This window comes from Enoplosus armatus, chromosome 21 (genome assembly GCF_043641665.1).
Source record: "Enoplosus armatus isolate fEnoArm2 chromosome 21, fEnoArm2.hap1, whole genome shotgun sequence".
Taxonomy (NCBI): domain Eukaryota; kingdom Metazoa; phylum Chordata; class Actinopteri; order Centrarchiformes; family Enoplosidae; genus Enoplosus; species Enoplosus armatus.
Window position 1 is genome coordinate 7,256,808 of NC_092200.1, and position 18,309 is coordinate 7,275,116.

The 18,309-nt window shown below is 40.1% G+C and overlaps 1 protein-coding gene across 1 annotated transcript in view; it reads right to left on the bottom strand.

Annotated features, from left to right (window-relative positions):
• The window catches only part of plxdc2b (plexin domain containing 2b), a 78,230-nt gene that overhangs the window by 13,937 nt on the left and 45,984 nt on the right, over positions 1-18,309 (bottom strand). Inside the window, exons 5-9 of the mRNA XM_070928258.1 lie at positions 13,767-13,889; positions 9,970-10,088; positions 8,436-8,535; positions 2,956-3,051; positions 2,673-2,754 (exon numbers count right to left, since the gene is read on the bottom strand). Of these exons, the coding sequence (XP_070784359.1) occupies positions 2,673-2,754; positions 2,956-3,051; positions 8,436-8,535; positions 9,970-10,088; positions 13,767-13,889 (520 nt within the window). The remainder of the gene's footprint in view (positions 1-2,672; positions 2,755-2,955; positions 3,052-8,435; positions 8,536-9,969; positions 10,089-13,766; positions 13,890-18,309) is intronic.

Sequence of the window (18,309 nt, forward strand, 5' to 3'; positions counted from 1 at the left end):
CTGTGGAACTAAACCTGGAACTAAACCTCAATTGCTGTTACCACAGCAACCAAAATCAACCCTAAGCCTTATGAAGTCATTTTAGCCTGGAATTGAGTTGTTAAAAGTTTATTTTCGCATAAAATGTAGTAGGTATATTTCAACCTGTTTCAATACCAACTCAAACATTTTCTAAAATCAAGTTTTTCATAATTCTAGTGCCACAACGTTTTATTTGTCTGTGTTTCAGAATACAGAATACAGAATAATAAACAGTCCGACAGTATTATAATCTTAGAATATATGTTACACTTCTGCATATTTAGTACTTTCACTTTTGTTACCTTTACTGTTAATACTGTACTTTTACTTCAATGCAGGACTTTAACAAGTAACAGAGTATTTTTACATTGTTGCATTACTAGATTTACTGAAGTTAGGAAACTGAATGAGTCTTCCATCCCTGATTGTTTAGCAGTGCAACGACAGCTCAGTGAGCCTGTGATTACGCCATTTCTCAACATAAAAGTATGCAATAACAATTTCCTGGGAGACTAAGACAAATTAAAACTCAATATTTGTCTCCTTAACAGCCATTACATTTCAACAAGCTGCATTTGTGGTGCTCACCGGCTGTGTTTTTTAGGTAAACAAATCCCTGCAATCCCTCTTAACACATCAATGTTCGGCTACACAGGCACTTACGGTCCACTGGGACTTCTGTCATGCTTTATTAACTTGCACACTACAGCCACAGCACACTGATTTAGTTCAGAACTTAGCATGAGAGAGGCGCTGCGCTCTCACCTTCCCAGCACTTCACCGTGAGAGAAGTTTATTGGAGTTGTTCTCTTAAAATGTCAGCGCCTTTCATTAACCCCGGAGCCAACAAGGCCGTCACGGTTTTTAATTAGCGCGTGTTTAAAGCATGTTTGCCTTTTTTCAAAGGAAGTGGCTGAAGGGTACAAAGGGCAGAGTAAGGCTGAACAGTCAGATATTAACACAGTTAGAAAGCCAATTAAAATACAGCTTAATGAGATCACTGCTGCAGGCATACAGTATCTCTACGCGGCGTCCATAAATTGCTGAGAAGAAAAACACTTCTTCATAATGCTGCACTGTAAATTAGTTTGTCTCTGTCAAAGGGAGGAGAATTTGGGATGCAGAGCGGAGGGAAAGTCAAATTCAAAACCCCCATGTAAGTCCTAAATAACAAATCTCAACGGACGGAGCAGAAGTGTTGCACATTTCTCCAGTCAACCACATTACTCACAGAATAAATGATGAGTCCAAAATAAAAGAGTGGCAGATTAATATTTGATGCATAAGGCATTCAAAGTGCAGCAGCATACAAACAAGAAGAGATGGTGGCTGCCCCAAGTCAGACTGAATAAACGCCGACAACCTCCATTTTCAACACATTCAGGCGACACATTTATCAGGACAGTAAACATCTTAAACTGAAACTTAACTTTCAGTCTATGGATGATAACACAACTCTACTATCTCTCCATAATTTATTTCTCTTCGCTTCGTCTTTTTAACTCCATCCAGCAAAACACAACCTCAGCTCACATTTCAGCTGTCAGAAAATGCTGGGGAGGAACACTAACACTTCTTTTAGCTTCTCAAATATTTACCTCTGTTTGAAGTGCGGGGGAGACGGGAAGGATAAGATAAAACACGGAGCAGAGGTTGGCAGAACAGGTGTGAGTTGAATGAATGTTAAAATGAGCTGCTGTCTCGTCTGTATGGTAGAAATACATTCCCATTCACTGAGCAGGATTCTGTAGACAGCTTTCAATGGAAATTCATACTTATTAAATATTTCATCATCATACTGTCAACAAGACATAAGTTATAACCATTATAACAGAAATTTAACCTTAACTAAATGAAGTTATTCTAATATCAAAGTGTTTAAAATATTCTACAGACAACAAAATGTGCTACTATAGCTGTAACTCACTCATTTCAGCAGTTGTAATGCGTCATTATTTACTAAATCAAACTCTTGTTCAGTGTTAGCCCTGAACCTGTGGTGTATTATCCATAAACGTTCATCATGTGTTTGGGAATTACTGATCCAAAGGTAAAAGTTAGAATCTTGATAAACAAATGGGAACTGCTGGATTCACCAAAATACCACGTGTTATCCATAATAGCAAAGTTATTTTCCAGATTGTTCTACTAAACAAAGAAGACACAAATTGCAAAAAGAATTTAAAACATCCAACTAGTAAGACAAGTAAGAACAATTGGTATTTTAACATGAAAGTCTTACGTCTTAGAACAACTGAATCTAATCTCTTTAAAAATGCAATTGTGCGTAGATTATGTAGATTATGTGTGAGAATTAGAGCTGAATCAATTAGTCGATCGACAGGGAAATCATCGGCAACTATTTTGATAATCGATTCATCGTTTCAGTAATTTTTCAAGTTTTATATATTTGTAAACTGAATATATTTCGTTATTGCACTATTTGTCAGACAAAACACGCGATTTGAAGGCGTCACATTGGTTTCTGGCAAACAGTGTCATAGACTAAATGATTAACAGATTAATCGAAAAAATAATCTGTAGATTAGTCGATAATGACATGGCAGCCTCAGTGAGAATGTGTTGGGAGGAGAGGAGCAAAAGGAGTTACAGGTGAATCTTCTGAGAGTGAAAGTGTTCAAGAGTCCAACCTGTTGAGCCGATGGCACCAGCTACAGTTGAAGTTGATCTGTGAGGAGATGCAGGCGCTACAGCTGGTGAACTGGAGGCAGGCTGGAGAGGAGAAAGGTCAAAACAGGTCAAATCTCACATAATTTACATAATCAATAGCCTAATGGACAATACAGCCAAGGAAAAGGTCTACACGCCATATATATGTATATATATGTATACATATATATACAGGAATCCATATAATAACACCAGGCGCCTACACTGACTGAGCCGATAGCTATTACAATAAATTCTTCTTACTGGGTAAAGGCATCATTTCCACGGCTGTAGAATTGGTGATCCTTGTCTTCGTCAGCTCCACGCGGTGGTACTCGTAGATTGTCCTCCGTCTCACATCTATATTTTGGAGAGAGAGGACACGGAGTGAGAAAACGAACCAAAGCCATCACAAATCTTCCAGCCAGAGATAAAAACTGGGACATATGGTCCCTGAAGAAAGAGGAAAGAGAGTGGGAGGCAGAATCAGGTCATGTGGGATGCTACCACAGCACTTTATTTCTCCCCTCTCTTTGTGCCCAAGTGTCAGCCCCATGACTTGGCAATGGACAGTAGCAATTTCCCCTGGGAGCTGATATCAATCAGACCCTGTTGAAAGGCTGCCTTCCCAGTCATCTGTAACAGCAAGTCACCAGCCGGGCTAAGATGGAGCAATTGATTAGATACATCATTGACTCTCATTGCATTCTGGCCCTTATAACTCATATGGGTCAGTGTAAAATAGGCTGTTTGCTTTTGCTGGCCATGCATCTTCATGGCCATCAGTGGAATTGGAAATAGAGGAGAATAAATTACATCCTTTGTTAAAGTCAAAAAGGCTCTTTTCGTGCGTTGTATCTGAACAGATCTGATAATAACTCCTTGGGGCTGTTAATATAGTGGTTAATCTAAACCCTAATTGGACTGTTATGAGACTTTCTATGCAGGCGTTTTAGGAATGAAACTGTACAATAAATCTCTGAGATGCACTGCAACATACATCGTGGCATTACTCAGTACATGACATTTCCCATAGCACTTGTGTTTGCTTGACCAATGAGCTACAAAATTGTCAACACACCAAGCTATGGCTGTGTAACATATACGGCAAGCAGTGACTTGAGTTTCATTCATCATATAATATTGTAATATGCTGAAACAGTTTGAGAGTGTGGTCAATGAGAAGACTGATACACTCTCATGTGTCCTCATGTTAAATATGAAGCTCCGGCCATATCAACTTAAAAGATGATAATACGTCAGTGCTGTGTTCATACCTTGTTTCCGAAAAATCAGTTAATGCAGGTTTAAGGACAAGAAAGCAAATAAGTGTTTACCCCATAATGTTAAGCTACTCATTTAACACTATTCAAGGTTACTTGTTTTGCTTGGTTGGGTGATTTCTGGTCTGGGGGCCGGCTACAGTGTTGTTCTTCTCATGTGATAGGATGTTGTTTCTCGGCAGACCTGTTTGGTGTGATTACACACAGGACAACTGATCAAAGCAGCAAATGTGAGCCAGCTCGATCTAACCTGAGCGTAAGGCCGCCCTTCCTTTCCCCCTGCTCTCCTCCCCTGGTGCCTGACTTCCTCTTGCCTCTAGCAAAGGGATTATCAGGTGCCTAATGAAACTGTGGGGGCCAGAGGAAGGTCAGCTCCCCAGCCTGAGGCTGCTGATGTGTGGGCAGACCGTGTAGCCTCACTGGCCTCTGGTTTCTAGGTGGAAGGAAGCCGCAAATCAGATCAATTATAACCTGGTCTCAGCCACAACATAAACAACGTCTAATGAGTATTTAGGTACCTTCCACTGATACTACCAAACACAGGCAGATTTGCAGAAGTGTGTCATCAAATTCAAATCCCATCCATAAAAGATAATACAACTGCACATAGTATCGTTCTCTTAAGCTATAAACATAATGAAAAAATGTGTTTACATAATACCAGGCAGCCTCCTATTGCTGAGTTAAAGATCGATGGTGAAACGGCAGGCTTGCACTCTCCGCTCATCAGACAGCACTCTGGCTGTTTGTACTGTTACACAAATTATTACAATGTGCTCTTTAACTTCATGATTACACTCTTGGCTCATTGATATCTCCAATACATTAAACAACAGCGTTTCTTCTCAAGATCAGCTGTGAAAAACCTAAAAATAAAAGCATAGAATGACGACCGTATACTTTATATAATTAAAAGCTTCAGTCTTGGCACATCTTCCTGCTGGGAATCAAGACTATTAATCCAGGCACAGGCAAGAAGATATGAAAAGAATAACTCACTGTGACTGATAATAATCTAGCATTGGGAAAGTATATTAAAGCCTGTGTCTTCACATGTGCTTGTACGTGACCTGTTAATTACACACCCTTGCCACAGGACACCCACAAATCTCCTCTCTCATCTCTCTCTTTTACTGGATGGGCTGTTGGCCTGCTCTGCCTGGAGGCAGTGTAAAATGTTTTATTTGAGCTTTTAATCCGGGGCAAAGCTACGGTGGTTTAAAAATGTCCCCCTAGTTGCCTTGGTTGCCATGTAGTAATTGGCTGCAGAGACAATTAACTGAGTTGGAACACTTCTTCATGGTGCAGCCAGCAGCGGTCATGGCTCCCCCTCTATGTTTTTTTCCTCTGGTAAGGTTAAGGCTTAACATTTCTCTTTCTCAGAACATACCAATTATCAGAAGCCATGTATTAATCTGGCATGACTGCCTTGATACATGAAACATATGTAAAAATATTTATCTTTCAACAACATGATCGCCCTAAAAATGAGCAGATCAACAGAGTTACAAAGCTGAACCTTCATTTTTCTAGATAAATAATAACATTTCTATACAGCTGTCTTTTAAGTCTGTCTGTATATGCAGTGCAAGAACAAATGGGGACTTGAGGTCATACATTAACAGTAACCATCCTACAAAGAGGAACTGAATACCTATGGAGGAATGAGCTACTATGGCATCCCACTTCTCCATAAAAACTGCTGATTCTTGATTTTCCTAAAGGTTAGTCCCTATCTATCTGTGAATAGCACCATTATCTGTTATTTGCATCAATAATAAGGACTATTACTATAAGAACCTGCGATCTGTTCGATGTTGCATCCTTTGCTGTCTCCACAGGGTCTTGCCATACAGCTCATGGGGCACATCAAGCCCTTTGGACTGACAGGTGCAGGAATGCAAATACTGCCCTTTTCCTCCAGACACGGACATGAACCTGTGCTCTTTGCAAATATCACCTACTCGTTGCCCAGCAAGGAAACCTTGTTCGTTTCAGCTATTGCAAGAGTTTGATTTTGTTTGCAGCGACTGAAGGCCGTGACTATCAGTAAAAACCCCTCCCCTGAGCAGCAATTGTCCAATCATAATTTAGCAACCGTCACTAGGATGGATTAACTGTGTGTTTGTCTGCTCTAACATCAGTTGGGAACTTAAAACTCCAGAAACCCCAGCCAACGTTACCTGAGATAACGTTACGTTTGCCAAACACAGCAGTTAGTCCTCATCCAAACAGCCTTTTGTCCTTTAACGTTAAAAGTGAAAATATAGTGTTTGAAAATATGAACAAGTATGCAAGCTAAGCAGTCAAATGAGGTCACGTTAGAATAACATATTTGAGACAGGGTTCTCTGTAAAACTGGCTAAAATGAGAAGCTTGCTTTTGTCTGCCTTTGTTTGAAATGAAGGACCCATTATTTAAAACATTGCTCAGAATTTCGATCGTAACTCTGCCACCATTATCAGGCATAATTATCAACTAACTCACAGAGTTAGCGTTAATTAGCTAACATTAGCTGATAAAACGTTCTAGTGATATTCAACATTTCAGCTGACAAAATCAAAGACTAGAAAAAATAAGAAGCTGCTTTTGTTAACTTCTGCGTGAAATCAAAGACTTGTTTAAAGAAATGCGAAGAATTTCGAGTGGTAAACCTGCCGCTGTTGTCATGGCAACCTGCCTTCTAGAATGGAACACTTTGACACTCGTAGCAACAGTAACTGACAAAGGTGGGGCCTATTGAACGGTCAATTATTAAGCAATGTTTCAAATGACACACGATTTGGATTTAATGCGATATATATGTAAATGAGGGAAAGACATTTAGTTGTTTGCATCTGAAGGAAGTCAGTTTGGGCCGTTTCAGATGGATTATCAGAACAGAAAAACTGATCTAACAAAAAGAAGAGAACGCATATTCCTCAAAGACACCGTTCATGTTCAACACAATACCTCGGCCTCAATCTGCTTCCATTCAAGATTTCATCACTCCATAAGCAAGCCGCACACTGGTTTCATCATGCTGTGTCAGAGGCATCAAAGACAGCTTGGTTTATGAAGAGGACTGCACTAACAGGTTCAATATAGAAATCTCTCAGTGCCAACTACAACCTTCAAGAAAGTGGTTTTGTTGGAGAAGCCTTCAGATGAGACAGGAAACAAAGTCCATGTCAGAAAATCCTTCCACTCTAAGGATCTGGTGTTTTTCTGGAGTTGTATTCTTCTTGAGCCAAACTTACAAAAAACATTCTCACGACATATTTAGCTGTAATTGCCTCCCCATCCTACTCAACATAAAGATGCCAAGTGAAGGACGAAAAAAAACCTTCCCATGCACTGGCTTTTAAGTTATAAGTTATTAACTTTGAAATAAATGCTATCCAAGTTTCACACACGCAATCAAAACAGAGTTTAAATTACTGAATAAATCATATTTGATAACTCATTATTGTGGCAGACTTTAAATCAGAGCCCATGAGAGAGAGAGCAAGAGGGAGAGAGAGAGTCTGACTGTGGATGAAAAGGTTTGAAGTGTCTCCCCTTTGCTCGAATTTGCTTTAAAATTAATGGGCCTAAATTGCTGTAACTCAAAAGCAAATGGGAGAGGCAGATCTGGAGCTGTGCCCGCTGCTCTGCTGCCTGAGAGAGGTGGAACAGTGTTGGGGAAGAGGTGGCGACAGTTGGAGCTACAGCAAAACAGACGAGGCTGAACTCAGAGCTATGAGACACAGTTTAAAGGGTAAATAAAAAGCTAATGAAACAACGCACTCAAACCCCTTATCCACCAACATGGGCCTGGGCCAGATTCGAATCCGGGCCACTGTGGTAAGAACCCAGCCTTGATACGTGGTACGCGCTCTACCAGCTGATCTACCCTTGATTACAATGGTTCCACTCAAATACGTGGTTTGCTAGATAACCCCAAGGTTTGTTTAGTTAGTAGTTAGTTACTGTTGCTACGCCCGTCAAGCTTTCCATTCTAGAATGCAGTTTACCGTGACAACAGTGACAGGTTTACCACTCGAGATTCGTAGTAATTTTTCAAACAATGTGTCTTTGCTTTCACACAAAAGTAAACAAAAGCAATTTTTCGTCATTCTAGTCATTTTGTCGGCTGAAATGTCGAATGTCACTTGCAGGTTTTATCAGCTAATGTTAGCTAATGTAAGACATGTAAATGAGGAGCAGCATTGCACTTGGACTGAAGGGTAAAAATGTAATTAAAATGTTATTAGTTCCTATCCATAATGCTGTTTGGATGTTTACTACAAAAACACAAAGCAACACAGAGGTTTGCCTAGTTACAGTTGCTATGACTGGACAATCGCTGTTGAGGGAAAGGGTTTAGATACATGGTTAAATCATGAAAGTCTTTTCTGGTTTCTGGCCTTTTGATGAATTCAGAATTCCTGTCTGTGTACAAGTGAGCAAATGTAAGCTAAAAAGGTGTGTGAGACTCACTGGGTATCTGTTGGATCTTGTGGACCACCACAAAGGCATCAGACAGGCCCACCTTCACCGGGTGATTGACAGAGCTGATCTGTGACACCTCAACAGGGATCTGAAATAGAAGAGGGGAAAATCAATTACCAGAACCACGACGATCTGTCTGGGACAAGCTGGAAAATAGAAGCAGGTCACAGCAGCCTGACAGCACTGACAATACAACCAATTTATGACTTTCTCCCATACGAATCTGCTGAGGCATTATGCCTTGACATTTATGGTCCAAGTTCAATTTTAAATCTGGTATTTTTATTTTATACAACGCCACAAGAAATAAATTTAACTATACATAAATACTGTTCTAAACAAGCCTTGTAATCATCAAGGATGACTTAAAAACTCAGATTACATGTAATGGTCAGGTTGCTTGTTTCAGACCAACCATAGCAGTGTAATGAAGTACTTATTAGAAAAAACCTAGCAGCTTTCAGATCAGCTCCTCTAATGTGTGAACATAACAAATTACAAAAGAGGCCTCAGTCATAAAAGAAGCCGCCCTGCTGTTATAACCAATGCAATTATCATAGATCATTACTTAGTTATTGCAATTTCACAGTCTTACAGCAGTCTCTGTTGGATAATATTTTTCATTACCATTTCTTTCTCTGCTCAATTAAGTTGTTTATCTTCGCATTTTTTAAATTGGGACATCTAATATAAAATGTATGATCCAAAACCTGTAACATCATTTCACATAATGTTACAACCACATCAAGCACATGGAAACAGTACGAGGGTCTTAAGTGATGTTTTCTTAAGGAGCAGCCATCATTAAACTCATTATTTTCTCAGCCATGTTGGCGTCACTTTTCTGTGTAATGCCCAGAGTGAAAACACACAGACATGCGGCATCTTTTTTTCTCAGCTGAAAAGGAAAGAGCTGCAGTAAGCGTTAGACATGACTAAGAGATTTTTAAAGGTCGGCCAGAATTAGAAACAGAAACAGTGTGAGCTGTGGGATTTGGGAGAAATTGAAAGTGAGTCCCATTTTCTTGTGTTCTGTACATACCATGATGATTTTACATGAAATGTCTCGTCCAAACCCTGAGATATTCCAGTGTAGGGTTGTTTTAATTTTGATGTGTTCAAGTTTGCTAAATTTGTCTCAAAATCCTGGAAAAGAAGGCAAGATGGCCTATTTAATTAGTATTTACTCTGATTTCGCCAGTATTATAGTAAATGTTTTTGTCAGTGGTTTATGAATTTTTGCTGTAAACAATGAATCAAGCCTGTTTTCTTTCTTTTTTTTTAACTTTTTTGTACTTTGAAACTGTACACCCAGCCCTCTGGATCTGGCTTTTATTCACTTGTGGTGTCTTTTAAGCCCATGTAGGCTGGGCATAGTTGTATGCACAATAATAATAATAACATCATTCATTCACCAAGATAAATGGTGTCACACAGAGTTTAAAAGACAGAAATACACTTAGTAAATCACAGATATTGGAGATAAAATATGACAACTGGTTTGATAAACGAGAGCTCTGACCTCTTTGTATGCAAAAACAATCCTGCCGGTGTTGTGTAGTGTTGCCTGGAAGGTGAAGCTTCCCAGGTTGTAGTGGTCCTGCAGGTGGACATGGTCCCATTGCACCACCAGAGAGGTACCTATATGAAAAACAGTGAAAATACACACTGTTCATTACACCATGTAGGATGACACAGAATCACAGGTTAAATGAAAATACAGGCGTCATCAATGGCTACTACTCACACTTTTTATTTTCTAACACTGACTTGTTTTTCACTGATTTTGAAACACAGTGTCTACTGTCTCAGATCTAGCGTGAAATGAACCGCTGACCAGGCAGAAGTCTGTGATTAAGAAGACATCAATGTAACAATCATGTTTGTAAGGCGATATGTTTTTGAGGGCTTTTATTTCCTGGCAGAGACTTCATTCCGCCCTGTGGGTGTGAGGTGATTGACACTGAAGTAGTGTGAGCACCGATATGAAAACACTCCACTGGAGGAGGATGAAGCAGCAATAAAACGGAAACTTTAGACAAAACCAAATCAAGGCGTGGTGGTTACTGTGATGGATTATGTCGCTCCGACAACAGTGAGAGTTTTTCATGCTGTGCAAGAGCGAATGACAGTGCCGTAAATGACTTCCTCTTACGGTACAGGACAATATTTCCAACTACACTGGCTGAGAGCAGTCACCAACAGCAATAAAGTAAAGCAGAAGGGCAACACTCACACTAACTTAAAGAGCGAGTTCACCTAAATAACTAGTGGTATCTAGTGATGCACATATACTGTAGTTTTGATTTGATTTGCTCAGGTTTTGAGATATCGGTCTCTGACCTTTCTGCCACCACCTCTATATAATGTTAGTGAAAGGAATTTAATCTATGGTGCTTACAGCTTTGAAAAATTTGATATGAAAAACTTCTTGTCTTTCTATAAAAAATGACCTGGTTACACCAAATAACCCAGATCTTCCTGTCAACAAAGCTGTTTACAATAAGTTAGTTAGTTGTAGCCCTGAATGTATCTGCATGTTCAGACACCACCAGAGCTACAAGATAAAATATGGATGCGCAGTACACAAAGTGTTGGACTGATCCTGGTTCAGTTTTTCATGTATAAACGCTGCCAGGCATCTTAAAGACCTCTAAAGGCAGACTGAATAACTGAGTGTATGGATAAATTAAGGAATCAATTCATAAATAAGTACGTGTGTAACTTACTGTAGCTCAAAAGCCACATACTATAACTTTGAATCATGCTTGACCACAAAGACTCATCATTAGCTGTTGCCTTAATTTGGGTGCGTACTAAATCGGCACCAGACTCATGCGGCCTTCAGCTCTACCCTCCAGACAGCGGCCTCACATTACTTTTAACACTATTTTGATTGACTGTGGACTTTGGAGAACCTATTGACGTGAAAGCCATTCCCCCCTCTGAGCTAGTCATTTGGCTGTGCGCCAGGGCAATAAAGGTTTGTTAACACAACTAATCAATTTTTACGTCACTGAGCCAGAGCTCTTCCATCCAAAGATGGATGGAAAGATGAGATTTAGCTTCTCTGCTGACAGTTTGTACAGGAAACCCCGTTATAAATTACATGTGTTGTGTATAGAGGGCCTCTGACACTAAATATGGATGTTGCATATGTTAAAAAGGGAGACAGGTTAGGTCTGAACTTTCACTAGTGACTAATATTATTGCAACTTGACACCCGTAGAGTCAAAGGCAGCTAATCCAGGGCTCTCTGACACTATTTTGAGTGTTTGGATGGGAAATAAGAAAAAAAAGTGAGTATTGACGAGTTGCTGTGTGCTGCACTAAAGAGGAAAGAGTTTGGGAGAAGGTGGTGAATATCAGAGAGAGGACCAGAGCACTAAATTGCTTCTATAGCACAGCGTGCTTACTCAGTCAGCACAAGTTAAGCCTAATATAAGTCTGCTTAAAATGCATTGAGTTCAGGAGGGGAGGCTGCTGTGCTATCTGGGGCTTCCTGGCTAAAAGTGGGTGAGGAGGCGTGGAGGGAGTACACACTGGCGTTGTTTCTCATTTCACTTACAAGCTTAACATGCTGTATGAACTCAAAACAAACAAATCAAATCCAGCCCTATTAGTGTGGTTTAGACAGCAGTTTTCATTTTGTCCTGAGCAGTCTATTTTACAGTTAACGTTGTTACATTTAAAGTACTTTGAACGACTGTAATGCTTGTGTAAAATACTGATTTCTGATGCCCTATAGGCTTTTTTCACAGCAGACATTTTGACTTAGTAATAAAAGCTCAGGTGTTACTAATAACATTAAAGATGGCTTTGTTCTATTCAAGTGTCCCAGTCAGCCATGATAGTGTGAGGCCCCATTTACACCTGTCATTTCAAATGTCGTGTATCCGGATAAAATCCGTTTATCCATCTCGGAGAGAGAGATGCATTTACACCTTTTTGATATCTAGAGTGTGCCTCAAACCACCTCCTAAGGCTTGAGTGGATATTTGATTCCTCTGGGCCTGATGAACAGCACACTGGGGCTAAAACGTCGTACTTCTTAATATACTAAAGACGAAATGTTAACAGGATCAGATGACAGTGTTGCAGCTCCTTTAAGACTGAATCCATGAGTAATGGATTAATAAATGCTTGCCTGGCACTATGAATTGAAGAGTTCTACAGTTGTGTTTAAATATCTAAGTGTCAAACTTGTTATGGAGGCTGTAAGAGGTATTTTTACCACTGTAGTGCTGTCACTATGGTCCCCCTGGCGACAACAGTCAAATTCACAGTCTGTCGGGTGCTGAAGCACTTCACTCCTCTATAATTGTGCGCTATCAAACTTCAGGATAGTTTCACAGAACTCATGTCTTAACCAATCACATGTATTCTTTATTTAGCAGATTCTAATTAACAAAAAGAAGCAAAACGTTTTTGTGAAAACTAACAACGAAGCTTCACACGACTCCCACAATCCTGTTCGTGTGTCGAGAACAAACAATACGTTTCTGCTGCGAGCGCATCGTCAAACTGCGTACAGTCTGCTGGAGAGAAGCAGCGATTCTACCACAACACGACAGAGCATACAGTTCCTCTGCTGTATTGGCAGGACATTGACCGATGGACAGTGTGTTGAGGAGCAGGCGGGCCGAGAATCGATCGGCTGCCAGTTTGGTTCAAGTCTGATGAGCTCCGCTGCAGAAGGGCACACAGTTGGTCAGTCACTCTGCTGCAGAGGGATTAGACGGCAGTGACTGACATGATGGATAACAACCATCACAGAAGGAAAGTACAGAGAGCGAGGAAGGGCATCAATTAAGTTTAAAGTGAATTAAGTGGAATTTAAGGGGATGTTACGGAGGTCATGGAGAGTTTAATAAAAATCATTTAACGATGAAGAACTGCTATTTTGTAAATACCTCTCTGAAGATGGCTCTTACAGCTTCAGTAATAACAAATTAAGTGATTCATTTCAATAATATCATAATAACAACTTTGGGTTGGGCCATATGGATACAAATTTGATATGGCGACACTGACACATATCGTGATAAAATACATTTTCTGTAAAATTACTTGAGGAATTGTTGAAATTTTTGTTGATAAAACTGAAATGTCTGTTTTGGTTGTTTCCAGCAAATTAAATACCTGACAAAAACTGTTTTTTTTCTTGTTATCACAGAGTTGCTCTGTGGGAGACCTGATTTCATTCTGTTGGCACCAGAATAAATGACTGAAGTGCCAGTTTGTGCCTCAAGCAGGATATCGCGTATAACTGCTACACTTTCAAGCAGAAATAAGACATTAGGAGCGAACTGCTGTTACCGTTGTCAAAGTAGATGACAGTAGAGTTTCTGGAGACACTGGGGTCAAAGTTTGCCATTAAAGGAGCGATGTACTGCGTAGCTGTTAGCATCCGGTGGACCACGTCACCTGTGTAGATGAACCCTGGAAGAAAAAGAGAAAAGACACAACATATAACTTTTAGCACTCTGAGTTACTCTCACAGTGTTCAAAGTATCACTTACAGTGTTGTGCCGTCTTTGATTAAGTGTTTAAAGGTGGATTTACCCTTTAGCAACTCATAAAAACAAACATCAATCTCCTCTCCCTCCACTCCTACCTTTCCTCCCTCTGTAAAGCTGTTATCAGATACAGTATCTTTCAGGAAGACAACATGTCTGCCCTCCAGTCCAAAGTTAAAAGCTCCTCATTAACCCACAGCCATCACTTCTCTCGCTGTCTCTGGCCTCATGCTGCAGGCTGCTTCAGCTAGCAATGGCGATTAATTAGTAGCTATTATCTTTCATCAAAAACAGAAGGGCAAATCTGAGGGGCTTTAAAGGAAGATATGCTGAGTGAGCACTTATATATCATCACAGGGTTATGAGCCTGGCTGATTCTTCCTTTTGCTCTCCCGGTGTTTTCCTTTCCGTCCTCCCGTGTGTGTTTTTAATCTACACCATCAATCACGGACGCTAATGAAGGGACCATGACAACAAAAAGGGATTATGCTAACTTTTCCAATGTATTCCTCCGTTCAACAAGGCACAAATAGATCTCTCCACAGAGAGGGACGTGCTCAGTCAACACAAACTAGAGCTGCATCATTTAGCAGCCTGTAAACATGGTTATTAATGGACTCCACAAATGGAGGAAAACGCCCACTATTCATCACGAGGGAACAGTCTTTGCATGAAGAATATGCACTGATGACAACAGAATCAAACAGCATCTTAATTTCCCTACTGACAACAAAGTTTAGCAAAGTCAGCTGCTACTTCAAGATTTATTCAACAAACAGATTTATTCACTCTGGCTTTGCCTGAACTGCAAAGATATCCAAAACAAACCTCAACATGTACCCTTAAAATCATGTCTTACGCAGAACAAAGGGAAAACATTTGGGTGAAACAATCACATGCGTCCAATATAATCTGCCTTTGAAGAGGTGTTAATAAGACACACACAGTGACAGTGTCTTGAAAAAAGTAGACATGTTTTTTTTAATAAATGACTCAAAATGAGTCTTGCAATAGGAAAGGGGGCATCTATTTTTTCCTTGATGTTGCCACTTTTGTCTTGTTGAACGTTGTGAAAATGCAGGATTTTGACGATGACAGACGGGGTTGTTCAAACATTTAAGACTGGTCGTTACCTTCTAGTGTAGCTACAGATACATGATACTGCAGCTACTAAAAATATGTCTTTTCAGGATCAGTATTAAAATCTGAGAGTAGGAAGTTTTGGAAATGTGTAAGCATGTATGCATTATTAAAGAAATAGTTCAACATTTGGGGAAATGCACTTATTTGCTTTCTTACAGAGAGCTAGATACAATCTTAGAGAAGATTAATACCATTCTCAGGTCTGTACGCTAAATATGAAGCTACAGCCCGTTAGCTTAGCTTAGCACAAAGACTAGAAACGGGGGGAAATGGCTAGCCTGACTCCATCAAAAGGTAACAAAGTGCCTCTAAACCTCACTAATTAAATGTTATATCTAATTTGCTCAATTCGTACAAGTGTAAACGTTTGCCAGTTTAGTTTAATTTAGTGTACGTAATCATAACTGTCGTATGAAAAAGTCCTTCACCTCATTTGCTCTTTAGGAAGGACATTTTTTTAATGTAATTATGTACTGAATAACACAATGAAATCATCAAACAACCCAAAGTCAGAAATCATTCTCTTATGATGGGATCTCTTTGCTTTGTTGCAGAGGTTCAACAGAAATACACTACTGTATATAAAGTAGCTGCCTGAGGCATGCAGGGGGGAAAAAAGCCCTGCTCGGAAAGAAAAGAGGATTTTTGGGAAAAGTCTCACTGAGGCCAAGCCCATAAACCCCCATTCCATGTCACCATATGTCTTCTCATACAGTAGGCGGGCTATAAAAACACATCTATCACTTTGAAAACCAGGAGCAGAGCATATCATGGGGGGAATCAATCTTTCCCTAAAGACCTCCCTGCTCACAATTACCTCTGTATAGAGCACTGTCAGCACACACAGGGAGGAGAGCAGGGGAGGGGTGGGAGTGAAGATGTGACTTTATTTAGTTGTGTGAAGTATGACTGTACAGAACTTCACCTGGAGGAAGAGGAGCGAGAGAGAGAAAAGATTGGGTCCTTTATGGATCAATAGGAGGAGTTGCCATGGTTACGGTTTGTTTTATTCCTATCAAACATGCACACACACACACACATACACACACACACACACACACACACACACACACACACACACACACACATATACATATATATATATATATATATATATATATAAATATTTTGTTTAACAGGGATGTTTTAAGGGGTTATGAATCAGACTCCTGCCTAAAGTCTCCACTGGTTGCTTGGCGACAAGTTTTCAGGAAGTTACTGCTCACAATACTTTTGCAGAAACCACAACTAGCCGATTTTGTGTGGATTAAACAAAAAAGATACAACGCGTTAATTAGTGAGTTAGTTAGAGGTGCTGGTAAGCAGATCTTTCACCAGAGCCAGGCTAGCTGTTTCCCCGTTTCTACTCTTTATGCTAAGCTAAGCTAACTGGCTGTAGCTTTCATATTTACCGTACAGACATGAGAGTGGTATCAATCTTCTCATCTAATTCTCAGCAAAGAAAGCAAATAAGCCTATTTCCCAAATTTTCAAAATATTGCTTTAAATACCTAAGTAGGCTAGTAATCTTTACACAAGTAGCACTAGCTGGCACTGCATAAATACAGTATTGTGTTTTTGAAAACAGCACAGCAGATAAGAGCCTCCATTCAGTGTTATGTCATGGTATATGAATGTGAAGAGGATAGAAAATAAAGAGGCAGGGTTGTTTAGTCTACCTGCTAAAATGAAGGTAAACATACACATAATGCTAAAGGGCTGTAGGCTCAGTCAGCGGTGGTGACTTCATGGGTGTATGTTGCTGCGCCGGCACTTTCACATCCTTTATCTGATCATCGAAACAAATGACCTCCTTCAAATCAGCCACCATACATTCCATCTCATGTTGTATTTACCCAACATTCAACTCAAGCACGTTTTTATCTCTTTCTTTGGCTTTGCTTTGTTATGCTTCACTATTTCTCCTTTCACTTTAAACCTCTAGAAAGCTTAGAACCCCCCCCCCCCCCCCCGAGCCAAACCCACACACACACACACACACACACACAACACACAAAGCCCTGTGTCTGGGGGTAATTTCTGGTGCTCCCTGTGCTCTCTACCAGCAATCTCCTGAAAACACAATACCACTTATTTGACAGTCTAAAGAAAATCAGACAGCCTCTCAATACACTAAAGAGGCGAGAGCCGCGGGGGCGCTCAATAGAGAAGCAATTCATGCATTATGGCCGTCACTTACAGCAGAGGGAGACTGGACAGGGGAGGAGGAGGAGGGAGGAGGGCTACCTGGGGAACAACACATCTACAATGAGAGAGGAGAAAGACAGGAGGAGGTGGAATGGTTTGAGGTTGAGAAAGAGGTTTCAGGAAGGTGGGACGGAGTCGGATAATTCTTTCCAAGTTGTGTTTATATGTGCTGCTATTCAAAAGTGCCGGGTTGTGTATGTCCAAGAAAAACATGAGCGGGAATTAGCAGTCCCTACTAGACTAAAGCTTCACTTTATTGGACATTGTGTTTAGACAAAGTCTTTGTTCGTCCGTGCTGAGCTGTGTTTAATTTACAAGATATTTTCTGTTTATCACAGCTGTTCTGAGCCAGGACTGAATCACCCGCACGCACACACACACACACACACACACACGCACACACACACACACACACATTTTATTTAGTCTCTTGTCTTTCAAATATGAAGCTACGAGGTTTTTATCTAAATGAAATGTCTGCTTTTTTTGTTTTTTTTGTTGCTGATTGATACAAGACAATACTGTCTCACCAAGGAAAAATCCCCTGGCACAGACACAACGTAATGTGTTTTATGTTTCACAACTTTGGAATACTTAAAAATTGGCTGTGATCGCCACCATGACTGGACAAAAAATTCAAGTTTCATTAGCACAAAAAACAAAAAAAGTTATTTAGAAATCTCTGAAATCTGAAAATGTACATAATTTGTACATCAGAAAAGTTTCCTATCTTGTTAATATCATATGATCCTTCAGATTTATATCTTGCAGCTCTTTAAGAGGAACCTTGGACTGACGCATGATCTCTGGGTCGTGGATTTCACTTCACTTTCCTCACACATGTTATGAATTTGGTTCTCAACATATAAATGCTTGTGATCACAAATTAGCTGGATAACGAAATATAATGCCTATGATTTGATAAAAGTGTCCGCATGTTTTCTGAATCCGTGTTTGCATTCTGGTTGTAAAGTGTGACAGCTGGCCCAGTT